Genomic DNA, 23,553 nt, shown 5'->3' with positions numbered 1-23,553 from the left:
ACCAGAACTTGCTAGATCTCAACTGGGTGTCCCAGTTAGGATTTTCAGCGCTGCTGAAATTCTCAACATCAGATACTTGGCCGCAGAAACTCACAGCAGTGTTAATTATCCTTCTCATTACGATCGCTCCTTTTTGCTACCAAAAGCAGGCCTTCCAAATGTGACATTTGTGTTCATTACAAAATGAAATCACTGGGCCATTTAATTAACACTTGCTGTAAATAGTCAGTGATTCCCAAGTGCCAAGGGGTGGATGTGAGAGGGCGGAGGAGAGAGGGGGCCCAGTGGGGGAAACCTAGCTGACGTCATCTTGCTGGATGGTGTTCAATCTCCGCCCCCTGAGACTTCTACACGTTAAAGGGGACCAGACTCCCCAAGGCTTCAGAGCCTTCAGTATTTAACATGCTCAAACGTGTACTAGCATAGCACATATTTATGCCTACTTAGACCTTCTGATAATATATACTCAGGTTAGCTTCATCTGGGTCAGGTTGGGTGTGGCATCAGTCATGGTACTGAGCCAGGTTTGCCCTTGGCCTAGAGCACCGTTTCCTTTGACTCAAAAAGAAGCCCTAAGGGACTTCCCTGGTGGTCCAGTGGTTAAGATTCCGTGCTCCCAATGCAGGGGACCCAGGTTCGATCCCTGGTCAGGGAACTAGATCCCACATGCCACAACTAAGAGCCCGCATGCTGCAACTCAAAGAACCGGCATGCCACAACTAAAGATCCCACGTGCCACAACTGAAGATCCCACATGCCTCAACTAAAGGTCCTGCACGCCACAACTAAGACCCAGCACAGCCAAATAAATAAATATTAAAAAAAAAAAGAAGAAGCCCTAAGATTCAGTCCTACTGGGAATTCCCTGGCAGTCCAGTGGCTAGGGTTTCACGCTTTCACTGCTCAGGGCCCGGGTTCAATCCCTGTTCAGGGAACTAAGATCCCACAAGCTGTGTGGTGTGGCCAATAAAAAAAAAGATTCAGTCCTACTAAATATGCTGAAGAGCCGGTTTTAAATTGGAGGTTTTATTAGTGTTCAGGTACTTGGGGCCAACAGATCAGGAGATGACTGCCATTGAAAAGAGAGATCGCTACTCGGTTCCCAAGAGGAGGGGGCACCCCTGCCAGGCAGGGCCACATGGGGAAGCACCAGGCTCGGCCAGGAGGCAGAGGGAGCTGGGGACCTGTGGGCACCAGCGTTTATTGTGATTTCTGCAGGGAAGAATGGGTGAGGCAGGGTAAGCAGGCTTAGGATTGGCTAGCTTGAATAATTTCAGCAGGCTTTGTCCCAAGTTATCCAGTTGCTGGCCTTGGGATGATTAAGGCAGGTGCATAGCGGCCTGGAATGTGAAATCCCCATAGGGGAGGCGAGGAAGTGTATGTGGGCGCTGGATTGGCTGGTCTGCCTGCAAAAGGCGTGCTCACAGGTGAATCCTTTACCATCTTTAGGAATTGGCTAAGCCTCGAAGGGGCTGTCCCTCCAGGGTCAGCAAGGCCCCAGACGTCAAAGCATCCAAAACGCATAGTTAATACAGAATCAGACTTGGAATTGTCCACACAGACCCTCTGAAGCTACGAGACATCATTCATTTCCTTAGGTTTACCCAGAGACCTGGAATTTTCTTTGTGAACCCGGTCTTTGAGGAAGCCCTCTGCGCTGGTAGGTAAGCAAATGCAACATCGCCACCTACTGCCCAAAAGGAGGACCTTTGACCAGGCTCTCAGGAAAATCCAAAGGAACAGAACTGGCATCAAGACTTTGAACACACACCGTCAACCTTCCCCGTTTCCCTAGAAGTGTCTTCTCCGGTAGAGTGCGCTGGGCCTCGGTGTGGGATTGAGATGTCTGAGGTCTATTTTTCTCTGGGCACTTTTGACTCACTAGCTTCCTAGCGCAGAAGGGATGAATTAAATATCCAGGGTTGGGCTTCCCTGGTGGCGCAGCGGTTGAGAGTCCGCCTGCCAATGCAGGCGACGCGGGTTCGTGCCCCAGTCCGGGAAGATCCCACATGCCGCGGAGCGGCTGGGCCCGTGAGCCATGGCCGCTGAGCCTGCACGTCCGGAGCCTGTGCTCCGCAGCGGGAGAGGCCGCAACAGTGAGAGGCCCGCGTACCGCAAAAAAAAAAAGAATATATATATATATATATATATATATATATATCCAGGGTTAGAACAATAATATGACAGGCCTGGAACTCACAGGGTTTCCCGGGCTGTTTCTTGGTGATAAAGGTTAACAGGAAACTGCTTTCCAGTTTCTTTCAAAAGGAGGTGATTTTTTTTCCAGTCCATCTCAGAATATGCTTGTTATTTCCTCCACCTTCCTGTCTCTTGTGCAGCCAGGGAACAAATACTATCTCAAAAGGCATAGAATTTCCCATCTCGTTTCAGTTTTCCATTATTAGAGAGTTGGAAAGGGAAGTGTTACTTTTTTTTCTTAATACGCCGTTGAGGAGAAAATGGGGGGCCGGGGGGCAGAATGTCTTCGCTCCTTAATTCTCAAGACTTAAAGCAAATGGTATCAAGATGTACGGCATTGCTTTGAAAAAATTAAGTTATTTCAGACCCAACAGCTTTCGACTCAGAATTATTATTCCAGAGCTAAGGTCACTGACTGGCAGACTCTAGAAGCCTCTGCTGCTGTTCTGGCTCTAGGACTGAAAGTCATCAGCAGCCCCGCGTGGGCAGCTTTCCATGTTCACGGTGAAAGAAGGGGCAGAGGGACAGGGCCTGGGTGTGGCGTATAAGACCCCCGATCATAAATGGTCTGGGAAATCATTTGTTATTTTTTCTCCCTCCCTGCACTGTCTTCGTCGCCCATTTCACTGTCCAGTAAGAACTCCCACCAACGGTGTGTGGAGAGGAGAACAGTTGAAAGCGTCTTTCATTCGTAGAACCTTAAATGTTGGTGCCAGGCTCTGGATTAGTGCTGGGGATGCAAAAATGAATGAGATTTGGTCCCAGGCCTCAAGGAGTTAGCAGCCTACTAAGAAGGCATCTCAGGGAACAGAAAATCACGGCACCATGGGGCCACACAATAAGCAGAGGGCGTCACCGGAGCCCAGGAGAGGAGGTCTTCTGTGGGGACCGTCCGCAGAGTCAGCAAAAACTTCTGGTGACCCTGAGTGAGTCTGAAGGGAGCAGGGGTGAGCTGGGGTGTGCAGGAGGATGGCTCTGGAAGTGAGAGGAATAGCTCAGACACAGGCACAGAAGCAAGATTGATCTGTAATAGGCCACGCCTGCAGGTCGCCCAGCTGAGCTGGCTTTGCTCTGACCCACCCGGAGCCCCATCCTGAGCCTCTGTCACCCTTTCCCCCTCCCCTCCTCTGCTTCCTTTCCCTTCCCTTCCATCTGTCTGCCTTCCTCCCCTCCTTCTGGTTTTGCTATTCTGACTACCCCTTGCCAGAAAGTTTACAACGGATGTAGACTTTTTAATTACATCAACTGTAACTTACAGTCGGTTCTCCATATCCACGGATCAGATGTGAAACCCGCGGATATGTACTGACTGTACTGCACCATTTTATTTACTTTTTAAAATTTTGTTTGTTTGTTTTAGTTTATTTATTTATTTTTGGCTGCGTTGGGTCTTCATTGCTGTGTGCGGGCTTTCTCTAGTTGCGGCGAGCGGGGGCTACTCTTCATTGCGGTGCGTGGGCTTCTCACTGTGGTGGCTTCTCTTGTTGCGGAGCACAGACTCTAGGCATGTGGGCTTCAGTAGTTGTAGCATTCGGGCTCGGTAGTTGTGGCTTGCAGGCTCTAGAGCACAAGCTCAGTAGTTGTGGTGCGCGGGCTTAGTTGCTCCATGGCATGTGGGATCTTCCAGGACCAGGGCTCGAACCTGTGTCCCCTGCATTGGCAGGTGGATTCTTAACCCCTGCGCCACCAGGGAAGCCCTACTGCACCATTTTATATCAGGGGCTTGAGCATCTGAGGAGTTTGATATCCTGGGGGAGAGGTGGGTCCTAGAACCAATCCCCTGTGGATACCAAGGGAAAACTGTGTTTTGCTTTGAAATGTAGAATTTGCTTCTATATTTCAAGTCTCCATTACTAGGGGAGTGAAAGTAGTACAGCTTTACAGTTCCTCTGAGACCACTCAGACCCTTTATGGAGACCTCCATGACCTAGAATACTTGCTCCAAAACGGAGGCAGGTGCTTTTTTTTTTGCTTTTTTTTTTTGGTAGGGAAAAGGGTGATGGTAGAGATCAACCAGCCACCTCATTCCCAGGCTTTGCGTGAATAAAGACTGTATCGTAATTTCCAAAAATTTTGTAGACCCTCCATGATGGTAATTGTCAGACTAGTATCTGTGGATTGAAAATATCTACTAATCTCTGAAGATGACTCTGGATTCAATTACAAATTTAAATGAGTCTGTGTTGTATTCATCACGACAGCCTCTGCACACATCTGTAAAATGGTCAAAGATGTTGTTTACTTAGTCTGTAGACAAGGGGCTGCAAACTGGGGGGCCACGGGCTCGCCCAAGCCTACACACACATTTTGTTTGCCTTACAGTGTTGGTGTGTTGGTTTTGCTATTGTTGTTGTTGTTTTAATCTGAATTAGGTTCCAGTATTTGAAAGCAGCAGACTTCTTAGGTGGGGAACTGCTGACCACGTCCTGCTGTCTTTTACAGACTGGCGAGCGGAAGCCCAGCAAGGTTATGGGACTTGCCCTGAATCACACAGCGCTGGGCCCAGATCACTGGGCTCTCGACTTCCTCCCCAGGATTCTTTCCATCACATCTTAACGCTGGATGATCATAGCACTTGTTTCTTCTCATTTCACCTCCTGCCCGCCTTGGGGCCCCCAGTTTCCACGAGGCAGGTGCCCAGTGCCCTCCAGGGGTTGCCACCCCACTCAGAACCTCTTCCCCTCCAAGGCTCTGCGTGCCAATCATTTCCTTCTCCCCTCTCATCACAGCTCCCTCAGGGCAGCTGAGCCTTAGACAAGTCCAAGTGCCTTACCTAATTCAGGAATTGAATAAACTCCAGAGTCGATGTGTAAAGGATCTTTGAATTAAACTTAAATAATTTCAGCATGTGTTGTCTTGACAAAAATCCATAAGTTTCATCTGGATAAAAATCCAATTCTCATTCGGCTTCATGTGCACGAATATCACGGCTTTAAGAACACCAGCCACAGCTCTCTGGATGTGCAGACGTCAAACCCCACCTTGCCATCGTCACGAAGACCTGTTGTAACCATCTCAAGGAGAAATAGGGCCCTTCTTTCGATTAAGCAGAAGAAATTATCTTTTAAAACTCCAGCTCAACAGTGATGAGGACAAAAAGTAATGCAATGGAAACAAATGACATTATAAAAAAATTGGAAAGCAGGTAATGAAAAGGGAAGTAAATGGTCAAGTTCAAGTGTACTCTTAGAGGTCGATGGCAGGCTGGCTCTTTGCTGTGAGAAGGGCTGTCAGTCATGACGGTCCTAACCCACGGTAAACGAACTTGAAAAGCACTGTTTTCCCTCAAAAAGGAATGGTGGAAGCAATAGACGATGCCTTTTTCTTTTGTTCCTGTTGGATTGGGCGTCCGTATCCTCAGGTCAAATCATGTAACTCGGAGAACACATGATTTTCTGCCTGATTGGTTGATGCTTCTGTAGTTCACTGGCAGTTTTTCTCTTCCAGGTTCTATATAGAGAGCATCTCATACCTAAAGGACAATGCCACCATAGAGCTCTTCTTCCTGAACGCCAAGTCCTGTATCTACAAGGTAAGAACTTCCTCTTCCTGTTCAGAGTTTTCCGTTGAAATCTGAAAGTCTCCTTTGAAGCTGGGAATCCCAACTTGCTGCCCCTAATGCAATTTTATTGATTAGTAGAAGTAATTTATAACTTAATGACTATAAATAAATGAGAACTCCGTGGAGCTAAAGCTATCAGGTTGTTCATAACGTGACTACTTCCAATCCCATCACTGTGTTTTAGCTCCTTGGAGGTGTTCCTTAGCTTGATTTTAGGCGTCTCCTGAACTTGGCAACTGTGGCCAAAAGAGGGAAACCCAGGCCAGTGGGACAAATGCACTAGGTCTCACAATTATAAATGAACCTCTTATAACCAAATGCATGTATATTTGATCATTTGGGGATGTTCTGGAAGTATCTCTCAAAAGGATGCTCTTGGCACTTTGGGTGAGACAGTTTTTTGGTTTTTTTTATTGAAATATAGTTGATTTACAATGTGTTAATTTTTGCTGTACAGCAAAGTGATTTAGTTAAATATATATACACACACACACACACACACACACACATTCTTTTTCATATTCTTTTCCACGATGGTGTATCGCAGGATATTGAATATAGTTCCCTGTGCTGTACAGTAGGACCTTGTTGTTTATCCATCCTATAGATACTCGTTTGCATCTGCTCATCCCACGCTCTCACTCCACCCCTCCCCTACCCCCCTCCCCCTTGGCAACCACAAGTCTGTTCTCTATGGGGTGGGACAGTTTTTTTACTGTGATAAAAGTTACCGTGGTCTCCATTGATAAGTGTACAGTTCAGTGGCATTAAGTACGTTTACCTTGTTTTACAGCCATCACCACATCCATCCACAGAGCTCTTCATCATACAGAACTGAGACTCTGTACCCCTTAAACAGTAACTCCCCACCGCCAGCCCCTGGCAACCTCCATTCTATTTTCTGTCTTTATGAACTTGACCACTCTGGGTACCTCACGTGAGTGGAATCATGCAGTATCTGTCCTGTTGTGGTTGGCTTATTTGACTTGGCATAATGTCCTCAAGGTCCATCCATGTTGTAGCCAGTGTCCGAAGTTCCTTCCTTTTGATGGCTAATATTCCATTGTATGCAGTTACCACGTTTTGTTTATTCACCCACCAGTCCATGGACCCTTGTGTAGCTTCCACCTTTCGGCTGTAGTGAATAATGCTGCTGTGAACGTGGGTTTATAAATACCTGTTCAAGTCCCTGCTTTCAGTTGTTTTGGGTGAATACCCAGAAATGGACTTGCTGGATCATATCATAATTCCAGTTTTCATTCTTTGAGGAGCTGCCATACTGCTTTCCATAACGACTGCACCATTTTATATTCCCGCCAACAGTGTGTGAAGATTCCATTCTGCACATCCTTACCCACACTTGTTATTTTCTGGGTTGTTTTTTTTTTTTAAATAACAGCCAACCTAGGAATTCCCTGGCAGTCCAGTGGTTAGGACTCTGCGCTTTCCCTGCTGAGGGCACTGGTTCAATCCCTGGTCGGGGAATTATGATCCTGCAAGTTTCACCATGCAGCCAAAAAAATAAACAAATAAATAGTAGCCATCCTAGTGGTATTAGGTGGTATCTCACTATGGTTTGGGTTTGCTTTTCCCTGACGATTAGCGACGTTGAGCATCTTTTCGTATGCTCTCTGGCCATTTGTACATCTTCTTCACGGACACGTCTATTCAAGGGACAGTTCTCAGTTGAGTGGGACAGTCCCTTGCATCCAGTTCCCCCATATGCTTGTAGTGTTTCCTTTCATTGGATAACCCAAAACGCCCACAGAATCCAGCACACACCCCGTCCCGGGGGAGAGGGGCTTGCAGAATACCGCTCCCCGCCCTGGGTGGAGAATCGTAACTAACAGAATGTATTTAAAGTGAACACCCACTCTGCACCCGCCCTCCAACACGCCCCCTTCTGTCTCACGAGTGCAGCCTTAGGTCAGCTCATTAATGACCAGGGAGAAGGACGGCTGGTACTTAACGCCCATGGCACCGTGGCGGGCTTGGTGCTGAGTGCCTTCTGTAAGTTGTGTGGCTGCATCTTCATCTCTGAGATGAAGACTATTCTTTATCTTAGTTTTCCCTGTGGAAAAGATGAGGCACAGGGTGGTTATGAGATTCACCCGGGGTTGCATATCCGCTGAATGGCAGAGTCAGTCAGGGCTGAAGTTGGCAGCCTGATTCCAGATCACAGATCTCACCCGCTGGGCTGTGCTGTGCCCCGGAGGGCAGACTCTCCTTAGAGAACTTCAAAGCCAAGCACACCTGTTGTAACATGGTCAGTGGCTGTATTCAGAGGAGATCCCGCTGCCTGTATTTTCCTGTTTAACTAAACCTAGTTTGGAGCGATTGCAGCAACCGACTATACATTAAGGCACACACACAGGTGAAGCGGTCTGTCGGCCATCACTTCTCCTTCTGGAAGTTCTTCAGCACATCACCGCACAGAATAGCTCCACTGAAGGCAAATGTTCAAAATCGTGGAGGGCGTGGTAGTGATCAAATTCAGTTCTGTGAAAGAACCTCGCTTGGTGACAGCTGCTGAACCAAGACTTAACCTGGGCTCAAGCCCAGAGCGCTCAGACTACAGTATTTGGGGGTTTTGCTGAATGGAAGAACAAAGACGCTGCATGTAGTTCCAGGGACTTGCAAATTTCTTCCTCTCTCTAAACCCTCATTTTCTCATTATAAAGTGGAAATAATAATACCAGTCTTACGTACCTCGTAGGTGGCAAGCGTCTCTGATGGTGTTTGTTTAATCCATGTGAAAGCACTTGGGAAGAATTCAGGAATAAAAAGTGAGGACTGTCCACCAGGGGGCAGACTTGGGCAGTAGATGCCTGGGAAGTCGCTGACTGGGATGAAATCGCCCTCAACCCCAGCAAGTAAACAGTTGCCCCAAACTGTGCTTATACAGACCCCTGGGTTAAGGGAGCAGACATGGTTTCTCTCGGAGTTGTTCAGTTCAGTCTAGTCACAGATGCTGAGCTGAAGGTGAAGATTTCAGTGCTTTTGAACATAATGATCACAGAGGACTCTGGGATGAATGGGAAATTTTAAAAAAGAAATCCCCAGAACTAAAGAGGTGATGCATTCGGAGCCAGCCACATTTAGGGTCCAGGTGCCCACAGCCATCAGCCTGCCTGCTGACCTGGGTGGTGTGTGCCCTTCTAGAACCACAGCTGTCTCTTCTCAGCACCTGTCCTGGAGCTTAGTGACTTGCGTCAGTGAGCCCGAGGTGGCTCTTCTGAAGGTTACGTAGGGGACAGAATCGCGTCACAAGGCCACCCGTCTCCTTCCCATCATCAAAAATAATATTTTCATCTGCATAAGTTGACACTTAGAGTCTATAAAAATTTTTTCACTTGTCTTACATTTTTTGAGGCTCATGAGTGGGATGGAATCATCAGCTTTACTGAGGGAGGAAACCGATGCTGGAGAGATTTAGTAACTTAGTGAAAGACAAGGAACCAGAAGTGGTGGAACAGGCTTGGCACAGTTGTAAAAAGATGGTGGAAGGCCCCAGAGCAGAATGATTGTGATTAGGGGTTTAGACTCCGTGGCTCACAGACTTGGGTTCCCTTCCTACCTCTGCCTCTTAGCAACTGCAATAAATGTGGACACCTTCTGTGACGTCTCCAAGCTTCATTTTCTTCTTTGGTTGAACAAGGATATTAAAAGACCCAACCCACCACCTTCTTGGGGAGATTAAGTGAGATAGACATGAAGGTGGTTAGCACCCCACCAGGCACGTTATTAGCTCCCGCTGAGATAGAATTGCTCACTTGGAATCAGATCTGAGCTCATCTTGGCTGCAAATTTCTGCGTGCTGCCCACACTGCCCTCTGGCACTTTGGAGGCCTTGAAGGACCTGAGAGTGGTGCCAGACACGTAACCGGTAGGTGATGCTGATACCAGCTGACCCAGCGCCCTCCCTGTGTCTTGGGGAGCGATTCCTACAACGTACTAGAATCTAAGTTGTTCAGCTACCATAAGCTGTTTATTCCTGCTTCCTCCAAGTCCTTATTTCATTCGCTTTTTTAACGCATTCACAGTTATTTTTATCTAAGGAATATATGCCGTGGTTTAGAAGCCACATGGCTCTAGGAGGCTGTTTAAGAAAAAGAGCCCCCCTCCCCCCTCCCGCCCCCCCCCCCCCCCGCAACTCCTGCCGCTTCCAGCAATTTTAGCTGTTTCTTCTGGTATTTGCCTCTCTCTGTTTGTAAATAATGGGCACAGGGTGTTATTCCTTGATTTATCCATCTTTCATGTACTGAATTCTTCGTAAGGTAGGTGAGGATTGAGGTCTCCTATGCAACCACCCACACTTTCATTTTCCCAGTATGGTGATAGCACAGTTCTGGGCAAAAGCCATACCCATCAGCATTACATTATTATGACTAATCCAAGTAGCATCGTAAGGTTGTGATTCCTTTTTTAGACAACCAGTTATTTTACCGAAAGGTAATAATAATTGCCTTGCTGTTACTTGTTTTAGTTTCTATGTACCCACCATTTTTTTTTCCAGAAGCTACAGATTCCCAAATGTCTACCGACGTTAATTTGCATATACATCAGATAATTCATCCATTCCTCTCTTTAGCTTGGGTTTTGTTGCTGCTGCCTTTGTTGTTTTTCCAGGCACCTTCCTTTTAGAGTCCTCTGTCCTTCTGTTCCTGTCTGGACATGGCCTCATTCATAGCCCTCAGCCCAAGATGCCCCTTTCCTGTCCCGTCTTCCCTTCACCCCAGCTCTGGACTGGATGCTCTGCTTCCTGGATACCGAGTCTTCCTGTGTTTTGTTTTACAACATTGTTTCACTGGAGAACATCCTGCAGTAACCCAGAGAAAGCGTATATGAGAAGTAAAATGTTTGGGTCCTTGCATATCTGCAAAAGTCTTTGCTCTACTTTTATATCTCGTTAATGGTTTGACTGGATGTGGAAATACAGAATGACTTCTCTCGGAATATCAAAGGTGCTGCCTCAGAGTCTTTGAGAGTTGCTTGCTCTGGTGAAGTCTGCAGTCCATACGCTGTATGTGGACTCCCCCCACCTCCATGACCACCCACGGGATCTCTTAGGATTTCTTCTTTATTCCTCTTCATCTGAAGTTGCAGGATGGTGCGCCCTAAAGTAGGTCTTTGTAAGCCCACTATGTTGTATATTCAGCGGGCACTTTTAGTCTGGACATTCGTATTCTTCAGTTCTGGGAGGTTTTTCGTATTGTTTCTTTAGTGATGTCTCTCTGTTTCCTCTGTGCTCTCCTTCTGGAGCTCCTGTTAATCTGATGCCGTGCACAGCCTCCTGCTTTGATACCTGGTTTCTCCTATTTTCCATCTTTGTCATTTTGTTCTACTTTCTAGAAGATTTCCTCAGTATTATCTTTAATCTCCTCTATTGATTTTTTAACCTTTGCCATCATGTTTTGAATTTCCCAGACTTCCTTCATATTATCTGATTTTTCTTTATATACATGTAATCCTATTGTTGTCTTTGAGCCTAATATCCTCTTATCACTCCAATAATATTAAGTATCATGCACGTTCTGTTTCCTTTGTGTTTCTTTCCAGTTCTTTTTTTTCTTTTTCTGTTTATTTATTTTGGTCTCTGTCTTTCATGTAGGAGGCTTTCCATCCATATTTAAGAGTGAGGCACTCAAAAGCTCCAAGTGCCCAGGTGGGGATGGTTCTCTGTGGCTGTGCCTGTGGAGTGTCCCAGTGGCAAGCTGTTTCTTTCAGTGGGAACCCTAAGTATCAGTGCTTGGTGTCTTTTCTTGTGGCTCTTCATTGTCTCCAGAGGATGTAATGTCTTACTTCCCTCCTGGGATGTCTCCTCCCGCTTCAGGGTCTTGGGGACGGAGTGACCTCCATTGGGGTGTAGGCCCCCTTTTGAATCCCTGAGCTCTCGGTCTGCTTCATCCTAGCTTCCTACGCATCATCTTCTCCAGAGAGCAGACCTCTGGTCTCTTCAACAGCACAAAAGCGAGGAAAGGTGTTTTGCTCTGTTCATTTGTTTTGTCATTTTCCCCAAACCACGAATGCCAGCTCTCACTTTCCACTCTTCACCAGCAGACAGAAAGCAGAACTGCAGTGGATTTCTCTCTCACTTCTCCTTGCTTTACAATCCCCCTATTTTCTACCAAAAGAGCAGGAAATTACAGTCATAATCTGTCCAAGATGCAGAAAGTTAGAATCTGGTCAGGAACGAGCGGGGCTCTACTCGTCTCCTTTCAGTGGAGCAGGAAGATGTGTCAAAAGGGGTCGTCGGGGCTTCCCTGGTGGCGCAGTGGTTGAGAGTCCACCTCCCAATGCGGGGGACGCGGGTTCGTGCCCCAGTCCGGGAGGATCCCACATGCCACGGAGCGGCTGGGCCCGTGAGCCATGGCCGCTGAGCCTGCGCGTCCGGAGCCTGTGCTCCGCAACGGGAGAGGCCACAGCGGTGAGGGGCCCACGTACCGCAAAAAAAAAAAAAAAGAGAGAGAGATCATCGACACTCAACGTAGCCACTTCCTTCACCAGCATTTCTGTTGTGTTTCGACTCATTCAGGGGACAGGGGGTGATGGAAAGGAAACTTATGACCAAGGGATGGACGAAATACATTGAGAAATGTGTGTCTAGTTCCGAGGAAAACTCCCATGGGAAGTGAGCCTAGGATGATGTGTGCTTCCTAGGAAGCGACCCAGGAAAGCAGAGCTCTCCTGCCAAGTTTTCCATCTGGTCGTCTCTCTCTTGGGATGTGGCTTCCTCTGTCAACTGGAGAAGGCCCATCAGTCAGCCCCGTGGGGGGCAGTGGACTTGCGACACTAGAGGGAGTGCTGGGGTGGACGTGGACTCTAATCTCAGCACTTCCACCACCTTCAGGATTGAATCCTGCCTGCTCGGAGTTCTCCACTGGCAAAGTGAGCTTGCTGTCAAAATTAGTCACCGCAATAATTTTCAGAAGCTCTGCAGACAACATGTGCTAGGTCATAAAATGTCAAAATGGTTTTTTTAATTTTTAAAAAGAAGGATTCCCTTAGATGATAGATCTTAAAGTTATAAGGGAAATAAAGAATTCTGAAATCCAGCTTCCTATCATCTTCAGAGGCATACCTTCCGAGAGATAAGAAAAGAGGCTCCCGGAACTTCCCTGGTGGCTCAGTGGTTAAGAATCCACCTGCCAATGCAGCGGACACGGGTTTGAGCCCTGGTCCGGGACAATCCCACATGCCGCAGAGCAACTAAGCCCACGCACCACAACTACCGAAGCCCCCACGCCTAGAGCCTGTGCTCCGCAACAAGAGAAGCCACCACAATGAGAAGCCCGCGCACCACAACGAAGAGTAGCGCCGCAACTAGAGAAAGCCCGCGCACAGCCACAAAGACCCAATGCAGCCATAAATGAATGAATGAAAGAAAAGAGGCCCCTACACTGAAGGACCTTCCACTGCTATTCAGTTCCTCAGAGGAGCAATTTGATCCTTAGATGATTTAAGTTGGGTGAAGTGAGGGAACTGGTCAAAATAACTAGCTGCCCTGTTATGGATCTCATGTTTGAACGGAAGGGGTTGACCATCCACTCTTTATATACGTCCATCACATTTAAATGCTTGATCTCAAAATTTATCTTGTCTGAAATGATAACCGAAGAAGCAGGGCCCGTGGTCACCATCTGAAGACGCACAGAAGTGTGTCTCCTGGGTTGGAGGAGAAGTTGGCACCAGCATTTTTCTGAGTGAATTTTGATGATCACCTTCCACTGACCTCTCACTAAACAAGGCGCATAGTCAATGCTCAGTAAATTGTTTTTAATGGCTTCGTTTCCAATCCCAGGGAGAAAGGATTTGCCTATTTCCTAGGGAATTACCAAGTTTGGAGCCTACGTGTACCCACTGAGAGCAGATCATGTCAGAAAAACAAACTTAAAATTCCTCCTTTCTGTGCGCTGGGGGGTCTGGTCCAGCCTTCTGTGCCTAGATGTCCCCGTTGAACTAAGAGCGTCACATATGATTGAAGTTCAAACAGTCGTGCCTGGGCCAAGTTTGGTACTTTGGTCTAAATACCATCACTCTTGCTGAAACTAAAATAAGCAACCTTTATCCAAGATCTTCCAAGAGATTTGCTAATGAGCAGAGGATATCTCATCTGAAGATGAGAGAAACAAAAGCCCAGAATCAAGTCCCACAGGACAAAGGAACCAACATAAACATTTGTCTCAGACTCACAGAATCCTGGTCGTTATCTCTTAGATGGAGGGTTGCCAGCTTGGTGTATGCGCTCGCGTGACAGAGAGAGGAAGGGAAGGAGGACAGAGAGGGACTTCCATCTTCAACTCTCTAGAAATAAACGTACGCAGACCCATCATCTGGGCTGTGCCCGTGACCTCTACAGGAGAGATCCCTCAGGATCGTGAAATGGACTGTATGCAGAGTGGACAGTGGGAGAAATACCCGGGCCACCGAGTGAGAGAGTGCCCCAGACAAACAGGGACTTGACTGATGAAAAACTGGCAGAGGGCTCAGCGAGGAATTGTGCTCTCATCAGTCTTATCCCGCTCGTCAGCCCCCGATGGCCTGGGGGCGCCTTCCTGTAGCCACTGTAAGTTGTGCAGTGAGACAGGGCGTCACGTGGGCTCAACGAGGCTGAATGTGGGTGTCAGGACCCACTGGGATGATATACGTGGTGACCGATACACACACACATGTAGACAAACAATGCTGCCCACCTCCTTAAAAAGTAAGTCTTACTAGAGAGTCCAACAGCCATTATGGAGAACAGTATGGAGGTTCCTTAAAAAACCAAAAGTAGAACTACCGTATGATCCAGCAATCCCACTCCTGGGCATATATCCAGAGAAAACTCTTTTTCAAAAAGATACATGGGGGCTTCCCTGGTGGCGCAGTGGTTGAGAGTCCACCTGCCAATGCGGGGGGCACGGGTTCATGCCCCGGTCCGGGAAGATCCCACATGCCGCGGAGCGGCTGGGCCCGTGAGCCATGGCCGCTGAGCCTGCGCGTCCGGAGCCTGTGCTCTGCAACGGGAGAGGCCACAGCAGTGAGAGACCCACGTACCACAAAAAAAAAAAGAAGTTACATGGACTTCCCTGGTGGCACAGTGGTTAGGAATACGCCTGCCAGTGCAGGGGACACGGGTTCGAGCCCTGGTCTGGGAAGATCCCACATGCCGTGGAGCAGCTAAGCCTGTGAGCCACAACTACTGAGCCTGCGCTCTAGAGCCCCCGAGCCACAACTACTACAGCCTGTGCGCCTAGAGCCCGTGCTCCGCAACAAGAGAAGCCACCTCAATGAGAAGTCTGTGCACTGCAACGAAGAGCAGCCCCCGCTTGCCGCAACTAGAGAGAGCCTGCGTGCAGCAGCGAAGACCCAACGCAGCCAAAAAAAAAAAAAAAAAGATACATGCACCCCTACGTTCATTGCAGCACTATTTTTTTTTTGCAATACGCGGGCCTCTTACTGTTGTGGCCTCTTCCGTTTTGGAGCACAGGCTCCGGACACGCAGGCCCAGCGGCCATGCCTCATGGGCCCGGCCGCTCCGCGGCATGTAGGATCTTCCCGGACCGGGGCACGAACCCGCGTCCCCTGCATCGGCAGGCGGACTCTCAACCACTGTGCCACCAGGGAAGCCCCTGCAGCACTATTTACAATAGCCAAGACATGGAAGCAACCTAAATGTCCATCGACAGATAAATGGATAAAGAAGATGTGGTACATGTATACAATGGAATATTACTCAGCCATAAAAAAGAATGAAATAATGCCATGTACAGCAACATGGATGGACCTAGAGATTTTCATACTAAGTGAAGTAAGTCAGACAAAGACGAATACCATATGCTATCACTTACCCGTGGAATCTAAAATAATGATACAAATGAACTTATTTACAAAACAGAAATAAAGTCACATACGTAGAAAAGAAACTTATGGTTACTGGGGGGCAAAAAAGGGGGGAGGGATAAGTTGGGAGATTGGGATTGACATATACACACCACTATATATAAAATAGATAAGCAACAAGGACCTACTGTATAGCACAGGGAACTCTATTCAATACTCTGTAATGACCTATATGGGAAAAGACTCTAAAAAAGAGTGGATATATGTATATGTATAACTGTTCTGTACAGCAGAAGTTAACACAGCATTGTAAATCAACTATAGTCCAATAAAAAGTTTTTTAAAAAATAAAATAAAATGTAAAAAAAAAAAGCTTCCAATAAATGCTAAAAAAATGCTGAAGAACAGACAAAATTGTGGAGTTCAGATGATTCAGAAATGCCAGTAAGTGAAAATAAATAATGCAGACCTGATGTTTGTAGTGATTCTCAGAGTTTCCAAATCACCTCTACATTTCCGCCTCACCAGACTCAATACAATAATTGGAAAAGAAATAGTTCTCCCCATTCTACTGACGAGGAAGATGAAACTCAGAGAGGTCCAGGGATGTATTTATTCAGTGCCCCAGAGGAGAAATAGTCTTAAAGAGATGGCAAGAAACCATCCTCTTCGGGCGTTTTGCGGGTACAAAGAAAGATGGTTACAGTGGGTGAGGATTTACCGGAAAAACCATGGGGCAGCCCTGCAGGTCGTTCTGCTTGGACTTGGCAAAGGTCATTCTCATTGAAATCTTTTCAACCTACCATGTGGTTGCTCATCATCTTTTCTGTCATAAAGCTCTCACGAATCTTCCATGAAAGCTGGAATTTCTCTCATTTCTGACCAAGGAGGAAGGCTTTTCATTAAGATTCTCCGTTGAGTCTGAAAATCACCACCAGGGCCCTTGGAGCGAGGGGGTCGTGACGAGTTCCTCCAGCTCTCAGGACTTTTGGAAACCGTCCTTACACCTGTCACTGGGGATTCTCATGGGGCTCTCTCTTTGGAACACTCAGAGACCCTCAGAATGGAAACCTTTTTGAGCATATTGTTAACCGTGAGGCTGCTGATAGATGACCTCAGGCCTCCTCATTCGGCAGCTTGTAGAACAGTGCAGAATGCCATCCTCCACAGCCCTGTCTGAACACAAACACACACACACACGCACACCCTGCAGAGAGTCACGTTTTGTCTGTCCATACCACGTGGCAAAAGATCACAGAAAGTGGCACACGTGATTCAGTAGTAAGTAAGACAGATGTCCAAAGGACACGTGACCTCCGTGACATCACTGACCCTCCCGTCAGCATCCCCCTGTTACCAGTGAGTCTCAGGAGGAAATGACTCCATGCCCACCAGACCACCCTAGATTCCCAAGGAAGACTCCAGCTCAGCAGACAACCCTGCTGACACCCCTCCTCAAATGGCTCTCAGAGCACTGGGGGCACAGAGGAGTGTCCCCCGTCCAGCCTGTAGGTGATGCCGGTGAGAAACACCCGTACATCTTCCTTGAAGGGCCTTCTGATACCCATCTTTCTGCATTTCCTCCTCGGTCGGGGGAAAACCCATTGCCCCAGGAAAGTGTGGGATTTTTGCACGAACTCTTCGTGATCGTGTTCGGTTTATTTGCTCTGCTTGAGCAGAAACACTTGAAAAGAGCCACCTCTGCATTTGAGAGAAGCCAGATGAGAAAAAGGTGCAGTGATCTTTGGAATGTTATATGGTAGGCGGATTCCTGGAAACATCTGTCCACTTCTCCCCACGGGGACTCAGCTCTCAGGGTTTGAGGTACAACGGGAGGTGTGTGGTGTGGGCAGGAAATCTAGAGCTCTGTTCTATTGCAGGGGATAAAATCACCTGGGAGGACGAGGTATAAACGGGGGAAGGTATTATAAACAGGAGACATCAGGGAATCAGGCAGCAGCTGCGAGGTAGGAAAGCATGTTCTTCGCCATTAGAGAGCATCTCTTTCCCCACCCCCATCCCAGTTCCTGGGTTGGGTCTTATACACACGATTTAGACTCTGTACGGATTCCTCTGAGGACAGATGATGCCACGATTCTTGAACTCAATAAATACTAAATGGAAACGGTGAGAAGGAATACCGCAGCTCTCTTTCCCGTCACATTTTGCAAGAGTGGGGACGTCTAGGCCACCTCATTCTTCAATCCTTTTCCCTCTTACCGGTCACGTTCTGGCTCTCATTGTTTTTAATATCTTCACTGGGAGATGGTCAAGGTCAGAGAAAGTGGAAATTCACCCCAGTTAGAGGCACTAGTTCCCACTTACCCTGAGGACACATATGGTCGGTGAGAGAGAACTCGTATAAATCAGGTTCGATGTTTAAATGGGCATCTTTGGTAGCTTGATTCTGAATAATGGTACATACATTACAGTTAATGCTGCCATGCGATTAGCGTCTCACAGTCTCTCCTGGAACTGCAGAATGGACTGTGTAAAATCAAATAGAAAACGACCGCCCTCCACCTTCCCCACTCCTGCCCTCTTTCCCAAAGATATAGAGTTTCCCTTTAGCAGGTGAGTCAAGTAATGAACTAAAAACAATGTTCGCACTTAACAGGGTTGTTCCCCATAGTTGGCTTTGAGTTGGCCTCTCCTGGGATGTTAAGTATTAGCCACCGTTGACCGTTGCCTGCAACCTCGCGTAAATGTTTGACGGAGTACGCTGACAAGTACACACTAGCGACTTTCAGGAAGTCGACTGGTGGGAATGGAAAGGCACACAGTGCGAGTAGAAGTGATCCACTGTGGAAACCCTGTACGGTGTTTCTGATAAATCATTTGTCCACTGTTAAATGATTTACATTCTGATGGGACCTGGTAATCCCAGGACTGCAAATCCAAGCATTCCTCCACACTCCAGCACTGACAGTCTGTATCAATTACAGTGTCCGTAAAGCTCCTTCAGCCGGTTAAACATAAAGAATTGCTGTCCCCCATCCTTCCATGTCTCTCGTTAGTTCTCTTAGCCCACGCTCCAAGGTGGTTCGGTAGCAAACATTATTATCCATATTTGAAATTCCTAAGCTCGAAAGAGCCTGCAGGATATCCTTCCCTCAAAATACACAGGCTTGCTTCAATGCATTGTCTTGAATCACAGGGACCACTTCTGGAGCACACAAAAATAATTAGAAAATCTGTGAATCAGAGTTTGGTTTATACTTCGAAAAAAAAGTAACCCTTGTTTAACTAACTTTGATGCTACATGTGGTCCTGAGACCATGTTGGCTGAGACTGTGACCTGATTGATTTGGGGGAGAGCATGCCCTCCAGAAGGTCAGATGCTGGACAAGACCTTGGGGGTGCTTCCCAGCCCCATCACAGCCACTAAAGCCTTGTGACTCTGGGGGAGTCCCTTGATGGTTTTTGGTTTCTGTTCTCAATGAAAGCGGGTGGCTGGGCTAGCTGAGGTCTAAGTCGGTGCTAGGGTTAGTTTTTTGTGCTCCAGTCACTCACTGTAGCATCTAGGGGTATTAAGGAGAGAAAAGAAAGGTAGGCATTTCTACTTGTACTTGATAGCAGAAGTACAATGTCAGTTAATTTGGTTATTATTCTTGCGTGCTGGTGGACTCCAGGTTTTCCTTTGTCTCTAAGATCAGAACTGTATATCAAATACAGTGTTGTGCACTTAAAATCTTGTTAGGAGGGTAGATCTCATATTAAGTGTTCTTACCTCCCCCCGAGAAGAACACACAGAGTGACACAAGGAAACTTTTGGAGGTGACGGTTGTTTATTACCTTGAACGTGGTGATGGTATCACAGGTGTTTGCATATGTCTGAAGTAACACATTATATATACTAAGCGTGCAGTTTCTTTCTGTATCTATTATACCTCAGTCAAGCTGTTAGATACAAGGAGATATGGACTATATATACATTTTGAAATACATATACATAGGATTTCTTTAAAAACCTAAGAGAGGCTTATGTCCTTTTAAGACCATGTCCATAGATCACGATTAAATATTTGGGGGAAGAACTAGAGAACAGAGTTTTGTTTTGTTTTGCTTTTTAACATCTCTATTGGAGTATAATTGCTTTACAATGGTGTGTTAGTTTCTGCTTTATAACAAAGTGAATCAGTTATACATATACATATGTTCCCATATCTCTTCCCTCTTGCGTCTCCCTCCCTCCCACCCTCCCTATCCCACCCCTCTAGGTGGTCACAGAGCACCGAGCTGATCTCCCTGTGCTATGTGGCTGCTTCCCACTAGCTATCTATTTTACGTTTGGTAGTGTATATATGTCCATGCCACTCTCTTACTTTGTCACAGCTTACCCTTCCCCCTCCCCATATCCTCAAGTCCATTCTCTAGTAGGTCTGTGTCTTTATTCCTGTCTTACCCCTAGGTTCTTCATGACATTTTTTTTCTTAGATTCCATATATATGTGTTAGCATATGGTATTTGTTTTTCTCTTTCTGAGTTACTTCACTCTGTATGACAGACTCTAGGTCCATCCACCTCACTACAAATAACTCAATTTAGTTTCTTTTCATGGATGAGTAATATTCCATTGTATATATGTGCCACATCTTCTTTATCCATTCATCTGTTGATGGACACTTAGGTTTCTTCCATGTCCTGGCTATTGTAAATAGAGCTGCAGTGAACATTTTGGTACATGTCTCTTTTTGAATTATGGTTTTCTCAGGGTATATGCCCAGTAGTGGGATTGCTGGGTCATATGGTAGTTCTATTTGTAGTTTTTTAAGGAACCTTCATACTGTTCTCCAGTGTGGCTGTACCAATTTACATTCCCACCAACAGTGCAAGAGAGTTCCCTTTTCTCCACACCCTCTCCAGCATTTATTGTTTCTAGATTTTTTGATGATGACCATTCTGACAGGTGTGAGATGATATCTCATTGTAGGTTTGATTTGCATTTCTCTAATGATTAATGATGTTGAGCATTCTTTCATGTGTTTGTTGGCAATCTGTAGAACAGAGCATTTTTAAACTTGGATTCTCTAACAGTGCGGACCAGTAGAACTTTCTACAATGAGCGAAGTGCCCTGCATGTGCTCTGACATCATGGTAGCCAACAGCTACCTCGAAGTATTGAGTACGTGAAAGAGATGTGGCTAGTGCAACTGGGGAATTCTATTTTTCATTTTATTTAATTTTAAAAGAGTCACAATCCCACTGTAACCTTTTCTTCAGTAAAGCCTTATTCCTGGTTCCCAAGTAGAGTTTAGAAAGAAAAATGCATGTGGTTATCAAGTAACCTTACTCTGATTAATCAGGTTGACAGATTTGTAAAAAGCCGGGGACTGGCCCATCCCTTAATTTCTCATGAAGACAAAGATGAAGCCCTGGAGGCAACTGTGTAGACCCAGGACCACTGGATTCATTGTAAGAGCTGTAAAAAGCATGTCAGGGAGCCAGGCTCCAAGTAATTCAGAGAAGATATTCTATGAGTGCTTGAGATTTTAGGGAACACCTTAGAAAAGAAATACCCATCCTCTTTGGGGAGAGATCATAAAGAAATCATCATTAAAGGACCAAACTTATCTTCCTTGGTTTTCCTTTCAGGAGCTGATTGATGTTGACAGTGAAGTGGTGTTTGAATTAGCCTCGTATATTTTACAGGTAAGTCGTCTCCCCCTTTGTCTTTGTATGCCAGGGCCATACACAGAAGAAAAAGGAATAAGACTTACTATGCATGGCAGTTGCTATATCCACTAGCTCTTTGACTTCTAAGTTATTTTTAGCCACAAGCAGGAAAGAGCTACTGGGGAAACTACACCATGGCAGCAAATAGAGTCTTCTCTATTCTCTGTTCTTCTCCAAAATGTTAAGACTGTATTTCTCTGCAAAGGAAAATTGTATGTATAACCTGAGATTGGGGGAAACTGAGACCATCCAGTGACCCCTTTTTCTTTAGGTCACTGGAGAAAGCAAAGTAAAAAGCAGGAATTAATTGCCAGGAGAATCAGTGTCATGAAAGACAAGGAAAAGATCCTTAGCTTATGTGAAAAAGAGGCCTACTGAGTATTAGAAACAGTGGCAAGATGAGCTAAAATGATGTCATTAATTTATTCCTTCAGCAGGATTTAGTGAGCAACTACTATGTTCCAGGCGTTATGCTAATGCATTACAGATTCCATGGTCCCTGCCTCCAAAAGCCCACAATACAGGATAAAACAACAAATAACACAAGACATGGACACATAGATAGTGCTATCCAGACAGACGGCCAGGTTCAGAATCTTTAAACTGGAAAAAGTTAGATCAGGGCTTAGCAATGGAAACTTTCCCTTTGTCATTATGAATCACTTTCTTTGTATATAACTTTCTGAAGTTTAATTGTCTCATATTCAAGTGGTAAATACACGTGTCCTTCCTTAATTATATTACTATAGCTCATAGGACGAAACAGCAGTCAGTTGGACTGATTCAGTAGAGGACTTCGTTACAATGTATTTTAAAATCTGTAACGTGAGATCAGAATGTGTCACTGATGTTAAATTTTCTTCTTCTACAGGAGGCAAAGGGAGACTTTTCTAGGTGAGTTTACGAGAGTTTTTGGCTTAAAAATGTATTCTGTTGCATCTCTATTAAAAGAAACTATTCTGTCTTTTCTTCGTAGGAGGGCAATTTATTAATATTATATCTTAATGTTGAAATCCAGTTCCCAACTTGTCAATGGAAATAGACACATCAGGCAGAGAAAGCCCAGTAATAGGAGGATATTCTGCACCAAACGAAAGTTACTAAGAGGCTGAGGTTAGAACCCACTGTCACACATGGCCGTTGTATTGAGGTGTGTCAGGTCGCCCAGGTGTCTTCGTGGAGCCTTGAATTATCACTGTGGTATGAACTATAGTGATAGAGATAACCCCGTGGACGCAAACATCTTTTTTTTCCTCTGTTTTAGTTCCAACCCTGAAAGTACAAAATCCTAGCCCGCAGGAAGATGTCTTTCGTGAAAGTGTTACAATATAAATATCCCACTTCTACTGTCTTTCCTTTTCCAGATGTTACGTTAGGGAGAGAACATAAACAGACTTAACCACGGGGAAAAATGTGCCCTGCTTTAATAACCCTGTAGATCCACAAACTTCAACCTTGTCATTCATTTCATTAAGCGTGGCCCGTTGACCAGTAGGGCTGAAGTGCCAGTCTCTCCTGATCATTACTGGAGACAGAGTAGGGGTTGTAACCATCCACCAACAGGACTGTCTGCTCAAAGACAGACATCATTCGTGGGATTCTGTTTTATTGAACTGCCCTGAGGCAAGTCCAGTATAGCTCATTCTTTAGAATCAAGGTCTAGAGATAGGAAGACTCAACCACATGTACAAGAACAGCATCAGGGCGTGGGATCCTGGCCCATCATTACGAAATTAGCAAACTTGGTATGAAAAAGAAATGCAGGTTATACCTCTGCTCAGTGAAGGAACTTGGGTGTTTTCTCCTGCTTTGGGGGATCTGATCTGTAAATGCCGCCTAAACGACTTCACCTGGTGGTCTCCCTCTACTTGTCCAGCTTCTCAACTTCATGCTGACTGGTTTTTCAGGTCTTAGCTGCCTTCTCTCTGCTCACCATGCATTTCTAAGGCTTTCTAGCAAAGGCAGAGGTATATTTCCTCACTCAGATATCTCAGCAAAACCAAAAAAATTCTTTGACAATCTAAAACAAGGGTCAGCAAACACTTTCTGTAAAGAACCAGACAGTAAATACTTGGGTTTTGCAGGCCACCCAGTCTCTGTTGCAACTACTCACCCCTCCCTTTCTAAGTGCAAAAGCAGCCAGAGACAGTAGGTAAGCAAATGAGTATGTCGGTATTCCAATAAAACTTTATTTATAAATTCAGAAATTTGAATATCATATACATTTTCGTGTACCACAAAATATTCTTCTTTTGATTTTTTTTTCCCCAACCGTTTAAGACTTTTTTCTT

General features: G+C 45.9%; 1 protein-coding gene across 2 annotated transcripts in view; it reads left to right on the top strand.

The window, feature by feature from the left end:
- Nucleotides 1-23,553, top strand: part of FRMD4A (FERM domain containing 4A) — a 338,674-nt gene that overhangs the window by 210,454 nt on the left and 104,667 nt on the right. For both annotated transcript variants that reach the window (XM_065870946.1, XM_065870947.1), the window contains exons 5-7: nucleotides 5,647-5,731; nucleotides 21,182-21,238; nucleotides 22,134-22,156. In XM_065870946.1, the coding sequence (XP_065727018.1) occupies nucleotides 5,647-5,731; nucleotides 21,182-21,238; nucleotides 22,134-22,156 (165 nt within the window). The remainder of the gene's footprint in view (nucleotides 1-5,646; nucleotides 5,732-21,181; nucleotides 21,239-22,133; nucleotides 22,157-23,553) is intronic.

This window comes from Phocoena phocoena, chromosome 2 (assembly GCF_963924675.1).
Source record: "Phocoena phocoena chromosome 2, mPhoPho1.1, whole genome shotgun sequence".
Lineage (NCBI taxonomy): Eukaryota > Metazoa > Chordata > Mammalia > Artiodactyla > Phocoenidae > Phocoena > Phocoena phocoena.
The sequence above is the reverse complement of the archived record's forward strand: the minus strand, read 5'-3'. Positions and strand labels throughout refer to the sequence as shown.